The sequence below is a fragment of the Falco rusticolus genome, chromosome 1, assembly GCF_015220075.1.
Source record: "Falco rusticolus isolate bFalRus1 chromosome 1, bFalRus1.pri, whole genome shotgun sequence".
NCBI lineage: Eukaryota > Metazoa > Chordata > Aves > Falconiformes > Falconidae > Falco > Falco rusticolus.
In genome coordinates, this window is record NC_051187.1 from 33023377 (window position 1) to 33039482 (window position 16106).

The 16106-nt window shown below is 57.4% G+C and overlaps 1 protein-coding gene across 3 annotated transcripts in view; it reads left to right on the forward strand.

Annotated features, from left to right (window-relative positions):
- Nucleotides 1-16106, forward strand: part of FAM222A (family with sequence similarity 222 member A) — a 32347-nt gene that overhangs the window by 6285 nt on the left and 9956 nt on the right. For 2 of the 3 annotated variants that reach the window (XM_037393269.1, XM_037394188.1), the window contains exon 2: nucleotides 10931-11061. In XM_037393269.1, the coding sequence (XP_037249166.1) occupies nucleotides 10980-11061 (82 nt within the window). In that variant the 5' untranslated portion in view covers nucleotides 10931-10979. Of the gene's footprint in view, nucleotides 1-7715; nucleotides 11062-16106 lie in introns of those variants that run through there. The other variant, XM_037392512.1, reaches the window with a different exon arrangement.

The following is a 16106-nucleotide window of genomic DNA, read 5'->3' on the forward strand; positions in this document are numbered from 1 at the left end:
TTTGACGGTGACCTGGTGCTGCTGGGGTCTGTGCCATGGCAGCAGTGCCGTAGCATGCAGCTGCACCTCACCGGTAACCGGAGCGCTTTGGCTGTAGCCACCTGTGGTGGTGCAGCAGGGTGGCCGCGGTGTCCTTGCTCCTCTGGGGGACCTGTGGGTGAGCACCAGCGTGTACAGGACTGTCGGGCTCCATCCTGGGCTGGGACTGGGAGCTGATGTGGATGAGCTGGAGCAGCATCCACTCCCCGTGGTTTGGGCGCATGTGACCCAGGTGCTCACATCTGCCAAGCTTGGGCCGAGGGAATGCTGCCCAGGGTTCAGATTTTAAAAACATTGTAATGAAAGGAGCTTAAACTTCCCGGTAAGGAGAGGTAGAGAAGCAGCAGTGGCTGCTTGTGTGGCACGGAAAGCATCTGAGCTGCATATGATAAAGGCTTGATGGTGCAGGGATCCAGGCAGCATCTGTGGTGGTCCCAGTGCACGCCGGCGCCGTGGGGTGCTGCAGGGGTGAGCACCTCCGGGCTGACACGTGGGGCTGGGTCCCGGAGCAGCACAAAGCCTTTGCCCAGCCACGTGCTCCATCTTTCTCAGCATAGACTGGGATGCAGGTGGAAGTGGTGGTTTTTCAGCAGCTCTGATGCTTGGGAATATGAGAGATTAAGGTTAGTGACCATTTTTTAACTCAATAAAGGGGAAGACAAGCTGGAGTCTGCAGTCCAGAGATATAATTAGTTCGCAGCAATGGTGCTTTCTTGATTTAGCTTCAGAGAGCAGAACAAGACAAGGATGTTATACCCAATTAGCAATAACATACAGTCTGAGCTTCACTAGGTGAGATAACAAGCCATTTTTATAGCTCTTCTTTACGGACTATTTTTTTTTTTTTTTTGGAAAAGGGGGGAAGGAGGAGAGGGACCAAGTCTTTATTTCTTTTCATCTGGGAACAATTACTAGTGAGCTCAGAAAGCCCAAAGCTGAGTGATACCTTGGCAAACAGAGGATAAAAAAAAAATAAATGCAAAGCTGAAACAGGCTGGAGCTGGGCTGAAGCTGTCTGCCTGTCCCAGCAGTGGCCTCAGGGGAGCCAGGGGGAAGCCGGGCTGGTGCTGGCTGTGTCCCGGTGAGGACACGGGCAAGGGCCGCCCACACACCGTGGATGTGCCCTATCTGCTGCGGCGAGGGTTTACGGCACGTGGACTGGCAGAGCTGCCCAGAGGGGCCTGGTGCACGCGGGGTGACCGTCGGTGCTGCCGGCAGCCTGGCCATGCCCCGAGCTGTGTTCCCCGGTGGGCACACCGGTCCCCAGCGAGGTGACCCCCAGCTGTGTCCTCCGCACAGCGCCGGTCAGATGCCAGCTGCCTGCCGCCTGCCAGCGCCGCGTTCTCTCTTTATATTGCAGATCGATGGCCATTGATTTTTCCTCCTGTGTAAACCTGGGTAGGTCAGGGCTGCGGAGGGGTTTTGTGCACATCTGGCTCTGGCTCAGCTGTGGTCAGAGCATCCTGTGCCAGTCTCTGCAGCCCACCCACCCTCCCACGGGCCTCTGGGCCGCAGTGAAGCTCAAGGACATCCAGAAAACAGCCTTGTAAAAAGTCTAGAAAACTCAGGTTTCATTCATCAGCTTTTAAACAAGCTCTGCTGTTTATGTGGGTTATTTGCAGCTGCTCTCCCCTCTCTTGCTCCATGCCGCCCCCCCCCCAGCCCCTCCTGGTGAGGATGCGCCTGGGGGAGCTGCTGGGACCTGGCTGCATTTGGGGTACCCGTGGGACCAGGGTGGCCCAGTGCTTCCCTCAGGGCAGAGCCAACGTGGGACATCCCTGGGTACACCCCAGAGGGCTCTCAGGATGGGGGCCGTTCTTCCTCTTGGTGTCTACCCCTGCCGCAGCCACCCCTCTCCTGTGGGGCAGAGCCAGGGGATGGGGTGGGAGCTGCTCGCACCCTGGAGAGGGCAGGGGGTTGCTGTCCCCTCCACTGTCCTTCCCAGAGAGTTTTACAGGTTGATGGGCAGTGTGTGTGTGTGTCCCTGGGGACACTCAGTGGGACCACTGGAGTCCATCCTGCCGCACCCCCAGCCCACCCTGGGGAGCATGTCCCCTTGCAGGCACAGGGCTGATGGGGACAGGGATGGGGACAGCCCAGTTCTCATCCCCACCAGGAGAAGCCACAGAGCCGCTCTCCGGACTATTAACGCCCCACAATGATCATCAACTCTCGTCGTAATCATTAAGACTATTAGAAAGAAATGTTGGCTTGCAGCTAATGTCAGACTTTCCGTTCTGCTTTGCAAACGCGCACAATTAATGCCAATCAGCCGGGGGAGGCAGCCAGCTCGCAATCACGGCTGCTCCGGCGCGGCTGTCAGCTCTTGCCATCCCGGCTTGTACATTTTCATACAATTGCTATAAACATCTGAGGGAAACTCCGCGTTCTTCGGCAGGCGTGGGTATTGTTCTCTGTTCCTTTTAATTACTCTGCATTCAGCGGCTCATCCAGCCTCGGATCAGTGCAGGAAAGTAGGGCTTTGTAAAACAAATATATAAATCTGGAGAGATGCCTTATTTTCCCATTCGGTGGCTGCGTTAGGCTAAATAAGAAAAGCCTGTTTCATTTTTCTTGGGCTTTTCCTTCTTCTCCCACCCCCTGTGTTGCTTTCACCCCCAGTCCCTCTCCCTCAGGGAACCCCAAAAGCAGGGCATGCTCAGGAGAAGCAGGGGGGGGAAGAGCCAGAATTACTTGACCGGATGGTGGTATAATCCTCGTTACAAAAGTACACATCAATTATAAGAATTCCTACAGTAATCTTAGAAATCTATCTTTTCTGCTGAACCAGCTCATTAAAGAGCACCATTCATTTCCATCTCTCTGGGTGAGAAGGGTTTAAATCTCCAGAGCTTTGTATTACAAAATAGACTTAGGGTGATGGACTCTCGTTAAATATTAAAAGAATGAAGTTTATTTTTTTTATTTTTTCCTTTTCCTCCCTCTTTTCACCCAGGCTGGCAGCCCAGACGAAGCGTAACCTAAGGAGGCGAGGCTGGGGGGCTGGGGGGGCCCCCGCTGTGAATAGCTTCCCCATCTGTCAGGCGATGCGGGGCTGTGCTCAATGGGCGCCTTTGAGGACCCTGCGCCTCCCCTCACCCGGGAACCCCAGCCAGCGCCGGGGGAGGAGGGAGGGAGGTTTCCCCAGGCCACCCTGGCAAGCCCCCGAGCCTGCGCCGGACCCAGCCGCCGGCACAGGCAGGGCTTTTGTCTGCCAGCGGGGCAGCAGCCGGGCGGGCGCGGGGCAAGGGATGGGCACAGAGCCCTTTTGTGTGCAGCTGCACCCCGAGGCGAGCAGGGGCAGCGGCGATGGAGCAGGATGCGGGGATGGGGAGCAGCAGCGGGGATGGGGAATTGGTACCCGAGGATGGGGAGCGGGTACCCAGGGGATGGGGAATTGCTGCCCAGAGATGGGAAGTTGGTACTTGGGGATGGGGAGCAGGACCAGGGATGGAAAGCAGTGGCCGGCCGGGGTCGAGGGCGGCGCAGGGCGATGTGTGCGCTGCTGCGGAGGCTCTGTGCAAACACGTTAATTTGTTTTCTTTCTTGCCTCGCCTTTCAGGGTAATTGGTTGCATTTGAAGCCTTTGTGAAAGCCTTTGATTATAGTAATTTCAGCAGCGCGATCTACCCTGGATTCCTTCGTCAGATTCTTTCACAGCTCAGGCGCTCAGAGCTGTAATTACCGAGCGGCATGCGCCTGGCTGCCATGCACGGTGCAGCCGGACGGGTGCCTGGGCAGCCTGGGCACCGCGGTGCTGCCGGAATAACCGCAGGAGCCCCCGGTCAGGGTGCAGGGCAGACAAGCCCCCAGGATGGGGCAGAAGGAGCTGTGGTGGGTGCTGGGAAGCTTTGGTCTCCCCAGTGTCAGAGTCTGTTGGGTCTCAGCTGGGGACATGGGTGCTGCCTGCACCCAGGGGGTGGATGCCCGTTCCAGGCTGGGCTCTGGGTTCACTGGGGTCTGGGGTGTTTTAATTGCTGTTCTGGTAACCTACCTGGAGCCATTTGGCTTTTCTGCTGGTTTGATCCTGCATCTCTGCTGGGGCTGGGACCAAAAGCCCATGAGCATCCCGAGCATCCAGCTCTCACTGCTGGGGACAGTGGGTTCATCCCCCTGGCCCCTCTCCCCCTCCATCCATCTGCAGGATGGATACATGGCGTGACCATGTTGGATGAGAGGTTGTGCTTCGAGGGGCTGGGCAAAGCACCCCCCCTCAGCGCAGCATGCCTCCCAGTCCCTGCCACCAGGTACGCTCCTGCAGGGTACCAGATTAGAGGGGATCCACACGTATAGGCAGATCCTGCCCACACGCTGAGCACCGGCCCTGCCAGGACCCTGGTGCATGCAGGCAGAGCTGGGCTCTGCCAAAAACACCAAAGGCACCCGAGCGGGGCCCTGACCTTTGTTAACAGGGCTGCTCCCCCCGCCCCGGCTCCTGGCATTTCGTTCCCAGTGCCACGTAATGACCTTCTCAGCAGCAGCGTGCCAGCGTCTGCCACTTCCAATTACCCACGCCTGCTCAGCGCCACAGCCGCTCCTCGCCCAGCAGCAGCAGCAGCATGAGGGTTTCTCCCTCCCCAGCAGGATGGCAGCGGGTCAGGGGGCATGCTGCACCGGCATCACCCACCCTCCCAGCTCAGGGACCTTTAGGGACCCCCCAGTGCTGCCCAGGGCTCCGGCTGCCCTGCCCCAGGGTGCTGGAGACACTTGGGTTTCCAGAATCATTATTAACCTGTTCGAGAGCTGTTCCCGCTCGCAGCTAAAATAGATCTTTAATCTCTGCCCAAAATAGCTCATTTGATGAGAGGCCTCCTTAAAGCTGACACATAAATTTAACCAGGCTGCCCGAGCCCTGCACGAGGATGTCTGCAAATGCTCAACAGCACTCAAATTGTTTTTTTTAATTCCATCTTTATGGACACGTCTGATACCTTATTTCTTCCATTGGGTCATTTGGACCGGGTGGGAGGCAATTTGCTTGTCCCCTCTGCTCTGGGCTGTGGCAGCTGTGCCCTTGCCCCAGCCTCCCTGGCCCCGCTTGCTAACAAAAGGGTATTTTCGGGTATTTTTTGACGTTGATTTTCTTGAACAGCCTAAGGGGCTGCTTCTTGGAGCCGTTGTGGGAGGAGAAACCTCGGCTCTGGGTGGAAAGGTTGCTGCCTTAAGGTGCCAGCAGTGAGGGGATGCTCTGTCCAGGTCCCGGCGTGGCAGTGCCGCTCCGTCCTTGGCGGTGTGCCACGGCTGGTGAGCTCAGTGCCATCTTGGTGTTACAGCAGCCTTGAAAACGCACCGTCCCTCTAGCAGTGGGACAGCAAAATGTCTCCTCCATAAGCAAAGGCAGGCTCCAGGGAAGTGGGAAATGGGGATGCTCACCATGTTGGGGCAGCAGCTGCCCCTCAAGCTGGGGCTGAGATGGGGGCATGGGCAGTATCCGGTCCTGCCTGTCGCCGCGTGTCTTGTGGTGTCCCTAGTGCTGGAGGGGACTGTCCTGCCCCCATGCACAGTGTCCTCAAGAGAGGCTTGGGCACTTGCATTGCCTTTGGGATGTGCACCCACATTGCCTTTGGGATGTGCACTTGCATCCCTGGTGGGGTGCGCACCCACGTTGCCTTTGGGATGTGCACCCTCTCCTCCCTGGGGTTCTCCCTTGCAAGCTCCATCTCGCAGGGTGGGACAAGGTGGAGAAACTGGAGGACGAGAGATCCCCGTGGTGTGCAGTGGGGTCCATCTGCCGTGGTCGGACTCTGAAGCTGAGGGCACAGCTCTGCTTGGTGCCAGGTGGGTCCTGGGCTCCTTCCCTGCATCTCCGCAGGGCACGGGCCGGGAGCAGCTGCTCAGCCGGTGTGGGTCACTCCCACAGACAGGCCCCCACTCCCCCGCAGCAAAATAATCACTTCCAGCATCATTATCTGTTGCAAACCCCAGCTTCCAATTTTAATCAGAGGAGCTGGTGTTGCTTTAAGATCTGCGGGTTTTAAAGATCACAAGAGGGGTTAGAGAAAATTACCCTTGACTCTTACATGCTAATGTAATCTCTAACCAGATCTGCAGCACTGCAGCTAAAATTGCTTTTTAGATTAACATTTAATTATTAACAGGGCCCCCTGAAAGGCCTGGGGCTGGAGTGCATGGAGGGGAGCGGATTAGCCGGGTGCGATGGAGCAGCGGCCGGGCGAGGGGAAGGTCGTGGTGCGGCCAGCGGCACCGTGCCGTGCTTTATTGCAGCCCTCGGCACAGCGGCGTCAACTTTCTGCTTTATTTTATCTGGTGCTCCCAGTGATTTACAGCGGGGTGACCTTTCCCGCGCTCGCCTGTTGCAGGACGGAGCTGTGGTGTCGCTTGCCGAGTGCCGTGTCCCCTCCACCACCTCAGCTGGGGACCATAAATCTGCTGCTGGGTGGGAGATGGGCATGAGCTGGCACGGCAGCTGCCTGCACCACCTTGGTGCCAGCCGGCAGCACGAGCCAAAATCCCGCTTGCCCTGGGATGGGATGGGCACCTATCCCCGAGGTGCAGAGAGGAAGCCTTTGGGATGTGCGCCCGCATCACCTTTGGGGTGTGCACCTGCATCCCTGGTGGGGTGTGCACCCACATCACCTTTGGGGTGTGCTGAAGGGAAGCCTTCCTCCTCCAGCACCGCCTCACCCGTGCAGGAGGGATGCCGTCTGATGGGAAGCCAGTGTCTGTGGGGCGGTGGCAGTGGCCGTGCTGGGGATGCTGTGGAGGTAGCACCCATGTCCCCAGGGCTGCGGGGAAGGGGAGCCGGGGGTTTCTCCTCCATCCAAGCATGGAGGGATGAGGGACCAGGGTGTCCCCAGTCGCGACAGGTAGCCCTGGCACCACAGATACTCGGCACCCCAGCGACCAGTGAGCATTTTTGCTTCATTTATCAGTGCTGCCAGCTTGTGAGGGTGGCTGCCAGCCTCAGCCTTGCTCCCACACCGCCCGGCCGGCGCTGTCAGAAACCTCTTGTGCCTTTTCTAGCTGGGGTGACCCGGTCACCTCCTCTCCCTGTGCCAAACCCTGCACTGTCTTTTAACAGCCCGGAGGGAGACATGGCGGCATGACTCAAACAGCTTTGCAGCATCTGTGTTCCTGCCCCGCTTCATCTCCTAACCTAGAAAACTCCCTTTTTTTGGGCTTGCACCCCAGGCCACCCTGATAACACCCGGGGAAGGATGCTCACCTTGCACCCAAGCCTGGGTGGTGACAGAGACCTTGTTCCTTACTTTTCCCAGCTGGAGCGCTGCTCCTGCCCTCCCCTCTGCCCTCGCACTGTCCAGCCAGCAGCACAGACCCAGTTCAGGCTGAGACTTTAAATGTTCCCTTCCCCCCCCCACCCCCATCACATATTCTTTTATCTAAATCCTCGCCTGCGAAAGCCTCTATCGACAGCTGCGCTGGCCTTATCTCGCCAGAGGGACCTTCACGGGGCTCTCGGAGGAGATAAGCCCGACTTATCAGCCGCTGATGTCAGAGGAGGTGCCAAACCCTCCCGTCACTGGGGCTTTAGACAGAGAGGGTATTTTATTATTTTTTTTAATTATTATTAAAGTCACAAAGACCTTGGGCTTATAAATAGTGTGATGTAGAGATAGGGCTTCGAAATTAGCTGGCCCAGGGTGGGGGCCAGGAAGGAGCGGTTGGAGAGGGGCTGGGGAAGGATGGAGGGGGGTGATGCCAGGGCTGGGGAGTGGTGCTGTGGGATGCAGACTTGGGGTTCCTGAGGGACCCTGCTCCTAGCATCCCCGAGAGCGGGATGCTCTTGCCATGTGCCACGGTGCCGGCTGTGCCGCTGGCCGGGTGGCAGCGGGGCCATCGAGGCCACATAAACTGGGGGGTGGTTCAGCAAAACTGCTGAGTGTTGTCTTTCCTGCCACGAAAGAGCCAGAGCAGCTTGAACTAAATCGGATCCTGCTGATTGGAATTAGTTCAAATGCAGATGGAGCTAACTAAGCTGGCGCTAAGCGTTCGGACAGCCCAGCGCCCAATTCCCATCAGCTGATTCAGGGGCTTTTCTGAGCAGCATTAACGAAATGCCACCGCGGCACAGATGCCCATTGTGCCGGCGCCCACCCTCTCGCCTTCGGGTGCGCTGGGGGTGCCTGGCAGGGTGCCAGGATGGAGGGATGTTATTGCGGTGCGTGCGGTGCCAGGGCCCTTGTGGTTACGAAGCATGGCTGAGGTGGGCTGAAGCGCAACATAGCTGTCGGAAAAATTGTCTCCACTGCATGATGCTGGGAGATGGGGGCAAACCCGGGGTCTGAATTAACCGGTGGCTTTATTTAGTTTGGCATATGGCTCCCACATCCCTGCCGGCTGATGCCGATGATGCTCCTGCTGTGCATGGCTGAGGTCAGGATGGCTCCGGGAGGGTGCTGGGCTGTGCCTGGTTGTGTGGCAGGGCACAGAGGGCACTGGTGTGGAGAGCACCTGTGCCATCATGGGGATGTCCCCCGGGGACTTGCATGGCTAGGCCCCAAGGGCCAAAGGCGACTACAGCTCCTGTGAGCGGCCACCAGCATCCCCCCTTCCCCGGGGGCTCAGGCTGCATCCTTGCCCAGCCCCCTGTTGGCACTCGTGTTTGGTGCCCTGCCGGTGGCCGCATCCTGCCCTGTGGGGGCTTTCTCCTTGCTCTCAGCCCCACTTTCCCCGGGGATCAGCAAGGACCTGATGTGCATCCATCAGCAGCGCGAGCCACCCACAAAGCCCGTGCCCAGCAGGGACGTGGGGCAGCATCCCAGCACTGAGTTGGCCTTGCCGCAGGGGAGGAGGTGACATCCGCCCGCTAATCGGCCAGATGGTGACACCCGGCGGGATGCCAGCCCCGAGGTCACTGCCTAGTTGAGGCTCAGGTAGAGTGGGAGCCAGCGCAGCCATCCCCTGCATGGCCATGGGTGCCCCGACCTGGGTCCCCCCTGTGGGGATGGGGTCAGCACAGCATCTCCCCGGTGCGGAGGCAGCGGTGGGCACGTGCGGGGGGAGCGAAGGTGCAGGGGGAGCAGGGCTGCGTAACGCACCCTGAGTCCCGGCGGGGAGAGCCGAGCTCCCTGGCAGTCAAGTGCGCTCAGCCTCTGAATAAGAAGCACTTCATTCTCTTTTCAAACTGTATAATTTCTGCCTGATTGTAATGGCATATTTTAAAATTACCAGAAATCGAAGCCAGAAAATGGATATGGCTGCTTTTACTGCGAGCTGCGTTAACAAAGGGTATGTAATGCATGAAATAAAAACACCTCCCTGCCCCCCTTCTTTTTTTTTTTTTTAAGACAGTAATAGGAGAAAATTGGTTTTGAAACTGAATAAAAGTCCCTTTCAGAGGAAATAATTTCTTTCAGGGTACCTTTGCTGAAAGTAAAATAGTGAATAATGAAAGGTGGTTACATGATTGTCTTTCATTTAGAGAGCATGAGGACAGATGGAATCTGGGAGAAATGCACGATTGGAATAATTGCATGGTAACAAGGCGCTTGTTGTGAAATTAGTGTCTTAAGAAAGTAGTGAAAAAGGCTTTTACTCATGAATACTTCATTATTAGGAGAAAACAGCACAATTTGGGTTCTCCAGACACCTGCTTGGTATTAGATGACTTCCTCCTCCCCTCCTGCTCCTCACACCTTTCGCAAATGAGTCTCTCTCTCCCTTACCCCAGTTTGCAGCATGGGGGGGACGGGGCGAGACCCTCGGGCAGAGCGCAGCCATGGCATGGACACCCCGTGTGGGTCCCACCGCCACCACCGGCTGTCAGCCAGGGGACGAGCCCAGAGCCTGGGACCCCTGTGCCCGATGGAGGTGGGCATGGGGTGAGAGCCAGCGGCCAGCGCATGGGTACCGTTGGCTGTGCACCCGTGGTGGCTGTGAAGGTGTGTTTCTGGGCGATGTTTAAACCAGTGGAGCAAGGAGAGCATCAGCCATAGCTCAGGGAGCATCTGTCTCTGCTCCGCTGCCCGGCAGGTGATGGTCACAGCTGTGCCAACGTGTGCCCAAAGCCACCGCACAGCTCCCTGCCAGCCCAGCACCTCTCTCCAACACCAGGGCATGTGGAAAACATCACGGAGAGCTGCAGGAGGGCACGATTTCCCCATGACGGAGCAGGTGAAGTGATGTACCCGGCCATGACACCCAGCCGTGACCCCCAGCCGTGACCCCCAGCCATCAGTAGATGTTCAGCCAGGAGAGCGATGGCTCAGAAGCTGCGATGCTGGAGGACAGGCACCACTGCCTGCTTTTCTGCTGCTCCTGCCCACGTCTCCCTGCCCTCTCCAAGCAGCAATATCACTCCCCGCGCCAGCCGGAGCAGTGGGAGGGTGTCAGCAGCAACTGGTTATAATTCATGCCCTCCGCGGTGGCTCATGAAGGATGTACAATTAGCAGAGTGGTGGTGGTGATGACTTTGGCCTGACCCCTCCAGCTTTTGTTGAGCAGATTTTGATGCCAGCTGGGAGCTGGCGACAGATCCCAGGACCCTGAGCGGGATTTTAACGCCATCTTTCCCCAGCCTTGGCCGGAGCCGGCAGGGTTGCTTGGTGCCGGGAGGTGCTGGCTGGCACGCCAGCAGGCTGGTCTGGCACTGCCAGGAGCGCGGTGCCGGGGGGATGCCCTGGTTTTGCCCCATTCCTGGCGGGAAGGATGGAAAGCTTTGCAAGGAGTGCAAATCACCCACGGAGACCTTCATATTTATTTTATATCCATTCATATTTAAGGCTTTCAGAGTTATTTATTTATCACCAAAGGAGCAAAAAGCTCTGAGCAGCGTGCGTGCCCGTGGTCGGCGCCGGGAGCTCCTGCCTCCAGCTCCTCTGCCTGGAGAGCGGCTGGGTGGGCAGAAGGGTGGTGGGCAGCGGTGCGGGCAGGTCTCCTTGCCTGACCAGCGTGTCTCTTCTCTCGGCAGGACACGGGCCAGCGGTGGGGGCGGCACTGCCCGCCGGGAGACCCAGACCATGCTGGCCTGCCTGCAGAGGACCCAGAACCCCCCAGCCCAGCACCTCGCCTGCCCCAACAAGGCGCTGGAGCCGCGCAAGTGTAAGTGCCCGGGGGCGGGGGGGTTGGTGGGTGGGGGTTGGTGTGCCTGCTTTGATGCTGCTTCCCTTATTGAAAAAGACATTTATTTAACCGATAATTAAAAAGAGCAGGAGAAGCAGGGAGGGGAGGGGGAGGAAGGAGACAAGATAAGCAAATTAAATTGGGTTGCTCTGGTTGATAAGTCGAACTTCAGAAAATGTTGCAGAGCTGTCTGGGAAGCTCAGTGGCGGCAGAGGATGCTGCTGTCGCCTGCTCCGCGCCCCACAAACCTCCCCGGCCCTTCCCCCCCTAATTACTTTCTCCGTTTTGCAGCAGCTCGCCTTCCCCAGGAGCTGGCCTTTCAGATAAGCTGTAAACTAGTTACATTAAAATGGGATCCAAAAGGTCACTCCAGTAAAGCACCTGTCTCTCCCAGCCTTTGTCTCTCAATCCAAACCGTGATTAAATGTATATTTAATGAGCCTGCTTTAGGCAGGCGTGTTTGACCTCCCCGGCTGGGAAAGACGCATTAAGATTCTCAAGTGATGAATGTGTGTTTTAAAGAGGGGAGTGGATATTTTTCTGCTGGTCTCAGTTGGATTTTTAAACATTGCCGACTGAAGACAAATCAGCTGCTAAAGCTCTGCTTGTTAGTCTGTGACAGCCCCCGGGCATTTGTTTAATGATCTGTATTTTCCCAGAGATGTTTTTTTCCCTCTACCTGGGCACCCCGACACAGCCGAGGGAGCCAGGCACGGGGTTTGGGTGATGCTTGGCCACCCTGGGGACCCCCGGCATTGCTCCAGCGATGCTCACTGCCAGCCAGGAGGGTTATTTTTCGGCTGAAGCTCCCCAAGCTCCAGCATGGCACGGCTGCAGGGAGCAGGGCACCCAAGCCAGAGGCAGGGTGATGGGCGCCCGTGCATCCCAGCGTTGCAGGCGGGGAAGCACTTGTGTGTGCATCTGGGATCGCAAGGGCAGGTGGGATCGGTGCTTCCTGAGCTCTTTGCCCCCAAGCATCCATCAGGGTGTCAGCTCTCGGGGTCTTGGTGAGTCTGCAAAGGTGCTGGTGGGGGTATGCATGGACCCCCGTGTGCTTGTGCTGCATCGGAGCTCGCGGTGCCGCTCGGGTCTCCTTCTTATTAGTCTCTGGAAGGAAAACGGATGTTGCTCTTGTAAAATTATTCCTAATCCGTCATGCCTGAGCAGTGTGCAGCGGCGCAGGGCTGGCGCGAGGGGAGCAGGGGCCGGCTCCCGGTGTGCCTCATTGCCACGGGTTAATTAGCTCAGCCAGGCCCACACGGTCTGAGACCCGTGGGCAGGCTGAGCCTGGCAGGGGTTTCTGGAGACCGGAGGCGTTTGGCACTGGGCATCTCTGTCAAGCCTGGTGTGATGCTGAGGTCAGGATATGTCTGCCCATCCCCGCAGCATTCCTCAGTTGCGGCTCGGAGCCAGAAACCTGAGACTCTGCTCATGGGGATGCTGAGGAGCAGCACCCTGGGGATGGGGTCCCTGAGCATCCTCCTGCCAGGGTCTGGTGCTTCCCAGGGTTGGTGCTTCCCAGCCTTTCCTGCCCCACCACAGACAATGCTAAATAAGGAGATTCAGGGAGCAGGAGCCCTGTACATGGTTTTGCCACAGGGCAAGGCACCCATCAGTGGGGAGAGCTGCTCTTGGATGCAGCCACCTGCACCCTGGGAGGTCCCAGCCCTGGGGTACCAGAGGGTCCCGGAGCTGTGCCGGTGGGAGGAGGGCAGTTTGCAGAGGTCTGACCCCAAGCCAGACCCCGGCAGGTACGGGGGACCAGAGTACCAGGGGTTTTGGCTGAGAGCACCCCATCCCTCCAGGCAGGACCACGCTCGCCTGAGATCTCTGAGGCTTGTCCCCCACCTGGGGCGGTGCGTGCTGGTGGCCGAGCTGCCCAGCCAGACCCCCGTGCTCGCCACCAGCCGCCACCAACCAGGTCACCTTAATCAAAGTTTAGCTGCCCGTATGTTTCCGCTCATTATGGGCAAATCCAGCACGTCTCGTTCCTCTCTGCCTCCTGCTAGTGCAAATTAAATTGCAGGTGACATCCAGGGCCACGCATCTGGTTTGGAATACGATTTGCTCTTCTTTATTTATGGCACCTGCGGTAAGCACGGTGCAGAGGGGCCGGCGAGCTGGTGCGCGGGGCCGAGCCTCCTGCCACCTCCTAAACGCCTGTGTAGGTAATCGACAAAGATAGTGTTCTCTTAAAATGAGGCACAATTTAGAAGTGCCTCTGATTACTTAATTTGCTCCTGAGTATCTCAGTAATTATCTTTATGGGTCTTATTTCTGTCCTCTGGCATTGTTTCTGTCGATATTAAATGAGTCTGGCTCTCGGCACATTGGCTGTCTGGCCCGGCACCACTGTGAAATCCTATTATCCTGCCCACGCCGCTGATTAATTTTTGTATTAATTTCACGTAAAAGGTGAGCTGACTAATTTTCTTGCCCGTGCTGGGAGCTGCTGGCCCTGGCGCCTTCGCCCCCTGGTTCTACCCCTTGGCTCTCCTGCTAATTACTGTCCCCCTCATCTTGGTGCCCCACATGCTGGTGCAGCTGCATCCCAGCAGGCTCGGTGCATCCCACAAAATCCATCCTGTAAAATGCTGTAGGTGACTTTGCTGCGGTGCTCGCTGTCAGCAGCTCATGGCAGCAGCCAGTTTCCCTTGCCAGTAATCCCAGGGCTGTACCGCGAGCACTAGCCTGGCATGACAGCGTTGCATCCTCGAGGAGGATACAGGAGGCAGCAGGAGGGTGCCCAGAGCCCTGCCAGTCCTGCCTGTGTCTGCCCGTCTCCAGCCGAGGAGCAGGAGCCTGTGGAGAAGCAGCATCCTCAGGAAAATATCACGTCCAATTAACTCCAGCAGCCTGGTCCCTTTTGATTTTATTCTGTGCGCATTACAGGAATCCTGAGCTTTATTTAAATTATAAATCAAATAATACCACTCTCGGCTTGGCCAAACTCTATGCTGCTCTTGCTCTCTGCAATAATGTAGCAGTGGCTTATATTTAATTAAATGTTACTTTCTGTGTGCCCTCCTTCAGCTGGCACTGCTCTGCCGGCAGCCTGGGGCTGGGTGTGCAGCTGGAGGTGCAGGATGCGTGCTCTGGTAAGAGGGTGGGATCCGTGTGGAGCTGGGTGTTATGGGGGGCTCCCTGCGCTCCCTCTGTGCTTTCACCATGCAAGCATCAGCCGCCGCCTCTCACCGTGCGCATCCGTCTGGCCTCCTGCCGGGCATCCCATGGGACCTCGCACCTCGGACCCGTGGGGACGCTGTAAGAAATGGCTCTTAGGGGGGTGGCATCAGCCCTCCCAGGGCTCCGGCTGGGTTATTAAAACACTAATGAGAGGTGGTGGCTGGGGCTTAGAGAGCAGCAGAGTGCCAGAGATCTGGCTTCAGGGTCACCCACACCTCTCCCCGCTCACCCATGGGGACTCTCATCAGTGATAAAACTGTTTAATTGCATATGGGATAAAGCCCTGTTTAATGGCTTCTCGTTACCCAATTCTACTTATTCCAAGGGCATTTTCATTAAAGTAGCTGCAGCAAGGCGCTGCTTTTGTACACACCCATAAAATATCATTTTAATTTCATGAGGGGTTACACATGAGTGAAATAAGATTAATTCTTTCATTTTCAGTTTCTGGAAGGGATCGGTTAATGATGGGTCTGTGTATTTATATAAGTGCCATAAAAAGGAGTTCAATTAACTGCCATGCCCAAAATGTGCTGTTGACTTGCACTTTCCCTGCCAGGAAATGCTGCAAAAACACTTTTCCATCGGTCATGTGCATGGTGGGGATGGATGGGCGGGGGGGCTGCTCAGAGCCCTGGTCTTTGGGTGGTCTTCGCTGGTCGTGCCCCAGCACAAGAGGGGGTTTTGGTTTGTTTCCAAACTTTCCAGAGCCGCACCGGTCCATCAGCCATGGAGCAGCTTCCCGGGCACTGGCGGGGCTGCAGACCTGGGGATGCCTGCGCCGGGGGTGCCCACCCTGCTCCCCTCAGCAGGGACGGGTTGCCATGGGTGCTGGCAGTGGCGCTCAGCATGCAAAGCCTGTGCCTTAAAATGATTCAGATACTAATTTGCAGAGGGGCTGGGGTGATCTGCAGGGCTGCTGGCTGCGGTGGGGTCCCTCCCAGTCCTGGGGTCCCCTCAGCGGTTGCGTGGTGGAGTGACATCGGGGTGGCATCAGGGCTGTGCTTGGGCAGTGTTGGGTGCCGTTGGGGTGGCACTGGGATGACATTGGGGCCGCATTGGGGTGGCACTGGAATGGCACTGGGACAGGCTCAGGATGGCGTCGTGATGGCGTGGGGATTGCATTGGGGTGGCTTCAGGGTGGCGTTGGGGTGGCGTAATGACTGTGCTGGGGCAGTGTTGGGTGGCATATAAGTGGCATTGGGGCAGCATTGTGATGGTGTTGGGGTGGCATCTGGGTGTCATAAGGGTGGCATGGGGGCAGTATTGGAGTGGCACAGGGCTAGTGTCAGGATGGCATTGGGACAATGTTTGGGTCGCGCTGGGATGACATTGGTATGGTATCAAGGTGGCATTGGGGTTGGCATGGGGGTGACATCCGGGTGGCATCGGGGCAGCAGTGGGGTGGCACGATGGCATCCTCCTGGCCTCAATGCCGCCCTCCCCACGCACCTCCCGCCTGGCGCCGTTTGCCTTTGCTGCACTGGTGGACACGGTGGCACGGTACACGGCGGCGCACGGCGCTAATACCTCGTGGAGGAGACAAATGGGAAGTGACACGTGTGTGTGTAGACGGGTATTTGTGGTGACGCTTTGACTGCAGATAATAAAGTGCTCGCCCTGAGGTGATCCAATTCAGCAGCCGCCTCGGCAGAGCCGCGCGCCATTGAGGGGGAGAAGAAAGGGGAGGAAAAAAGGCCCGTCTGAAATGACATGTCAGCCTAAAAAGGGAACGTGTTAACGGATGAATATCTGGGGACGGTGAAGCCCGGCGCTTCCCTTTGTGCTTTGTCATGAATTTTGTTGTCTTTGCAGATTACGGCTCCTGTGCGGCTGCC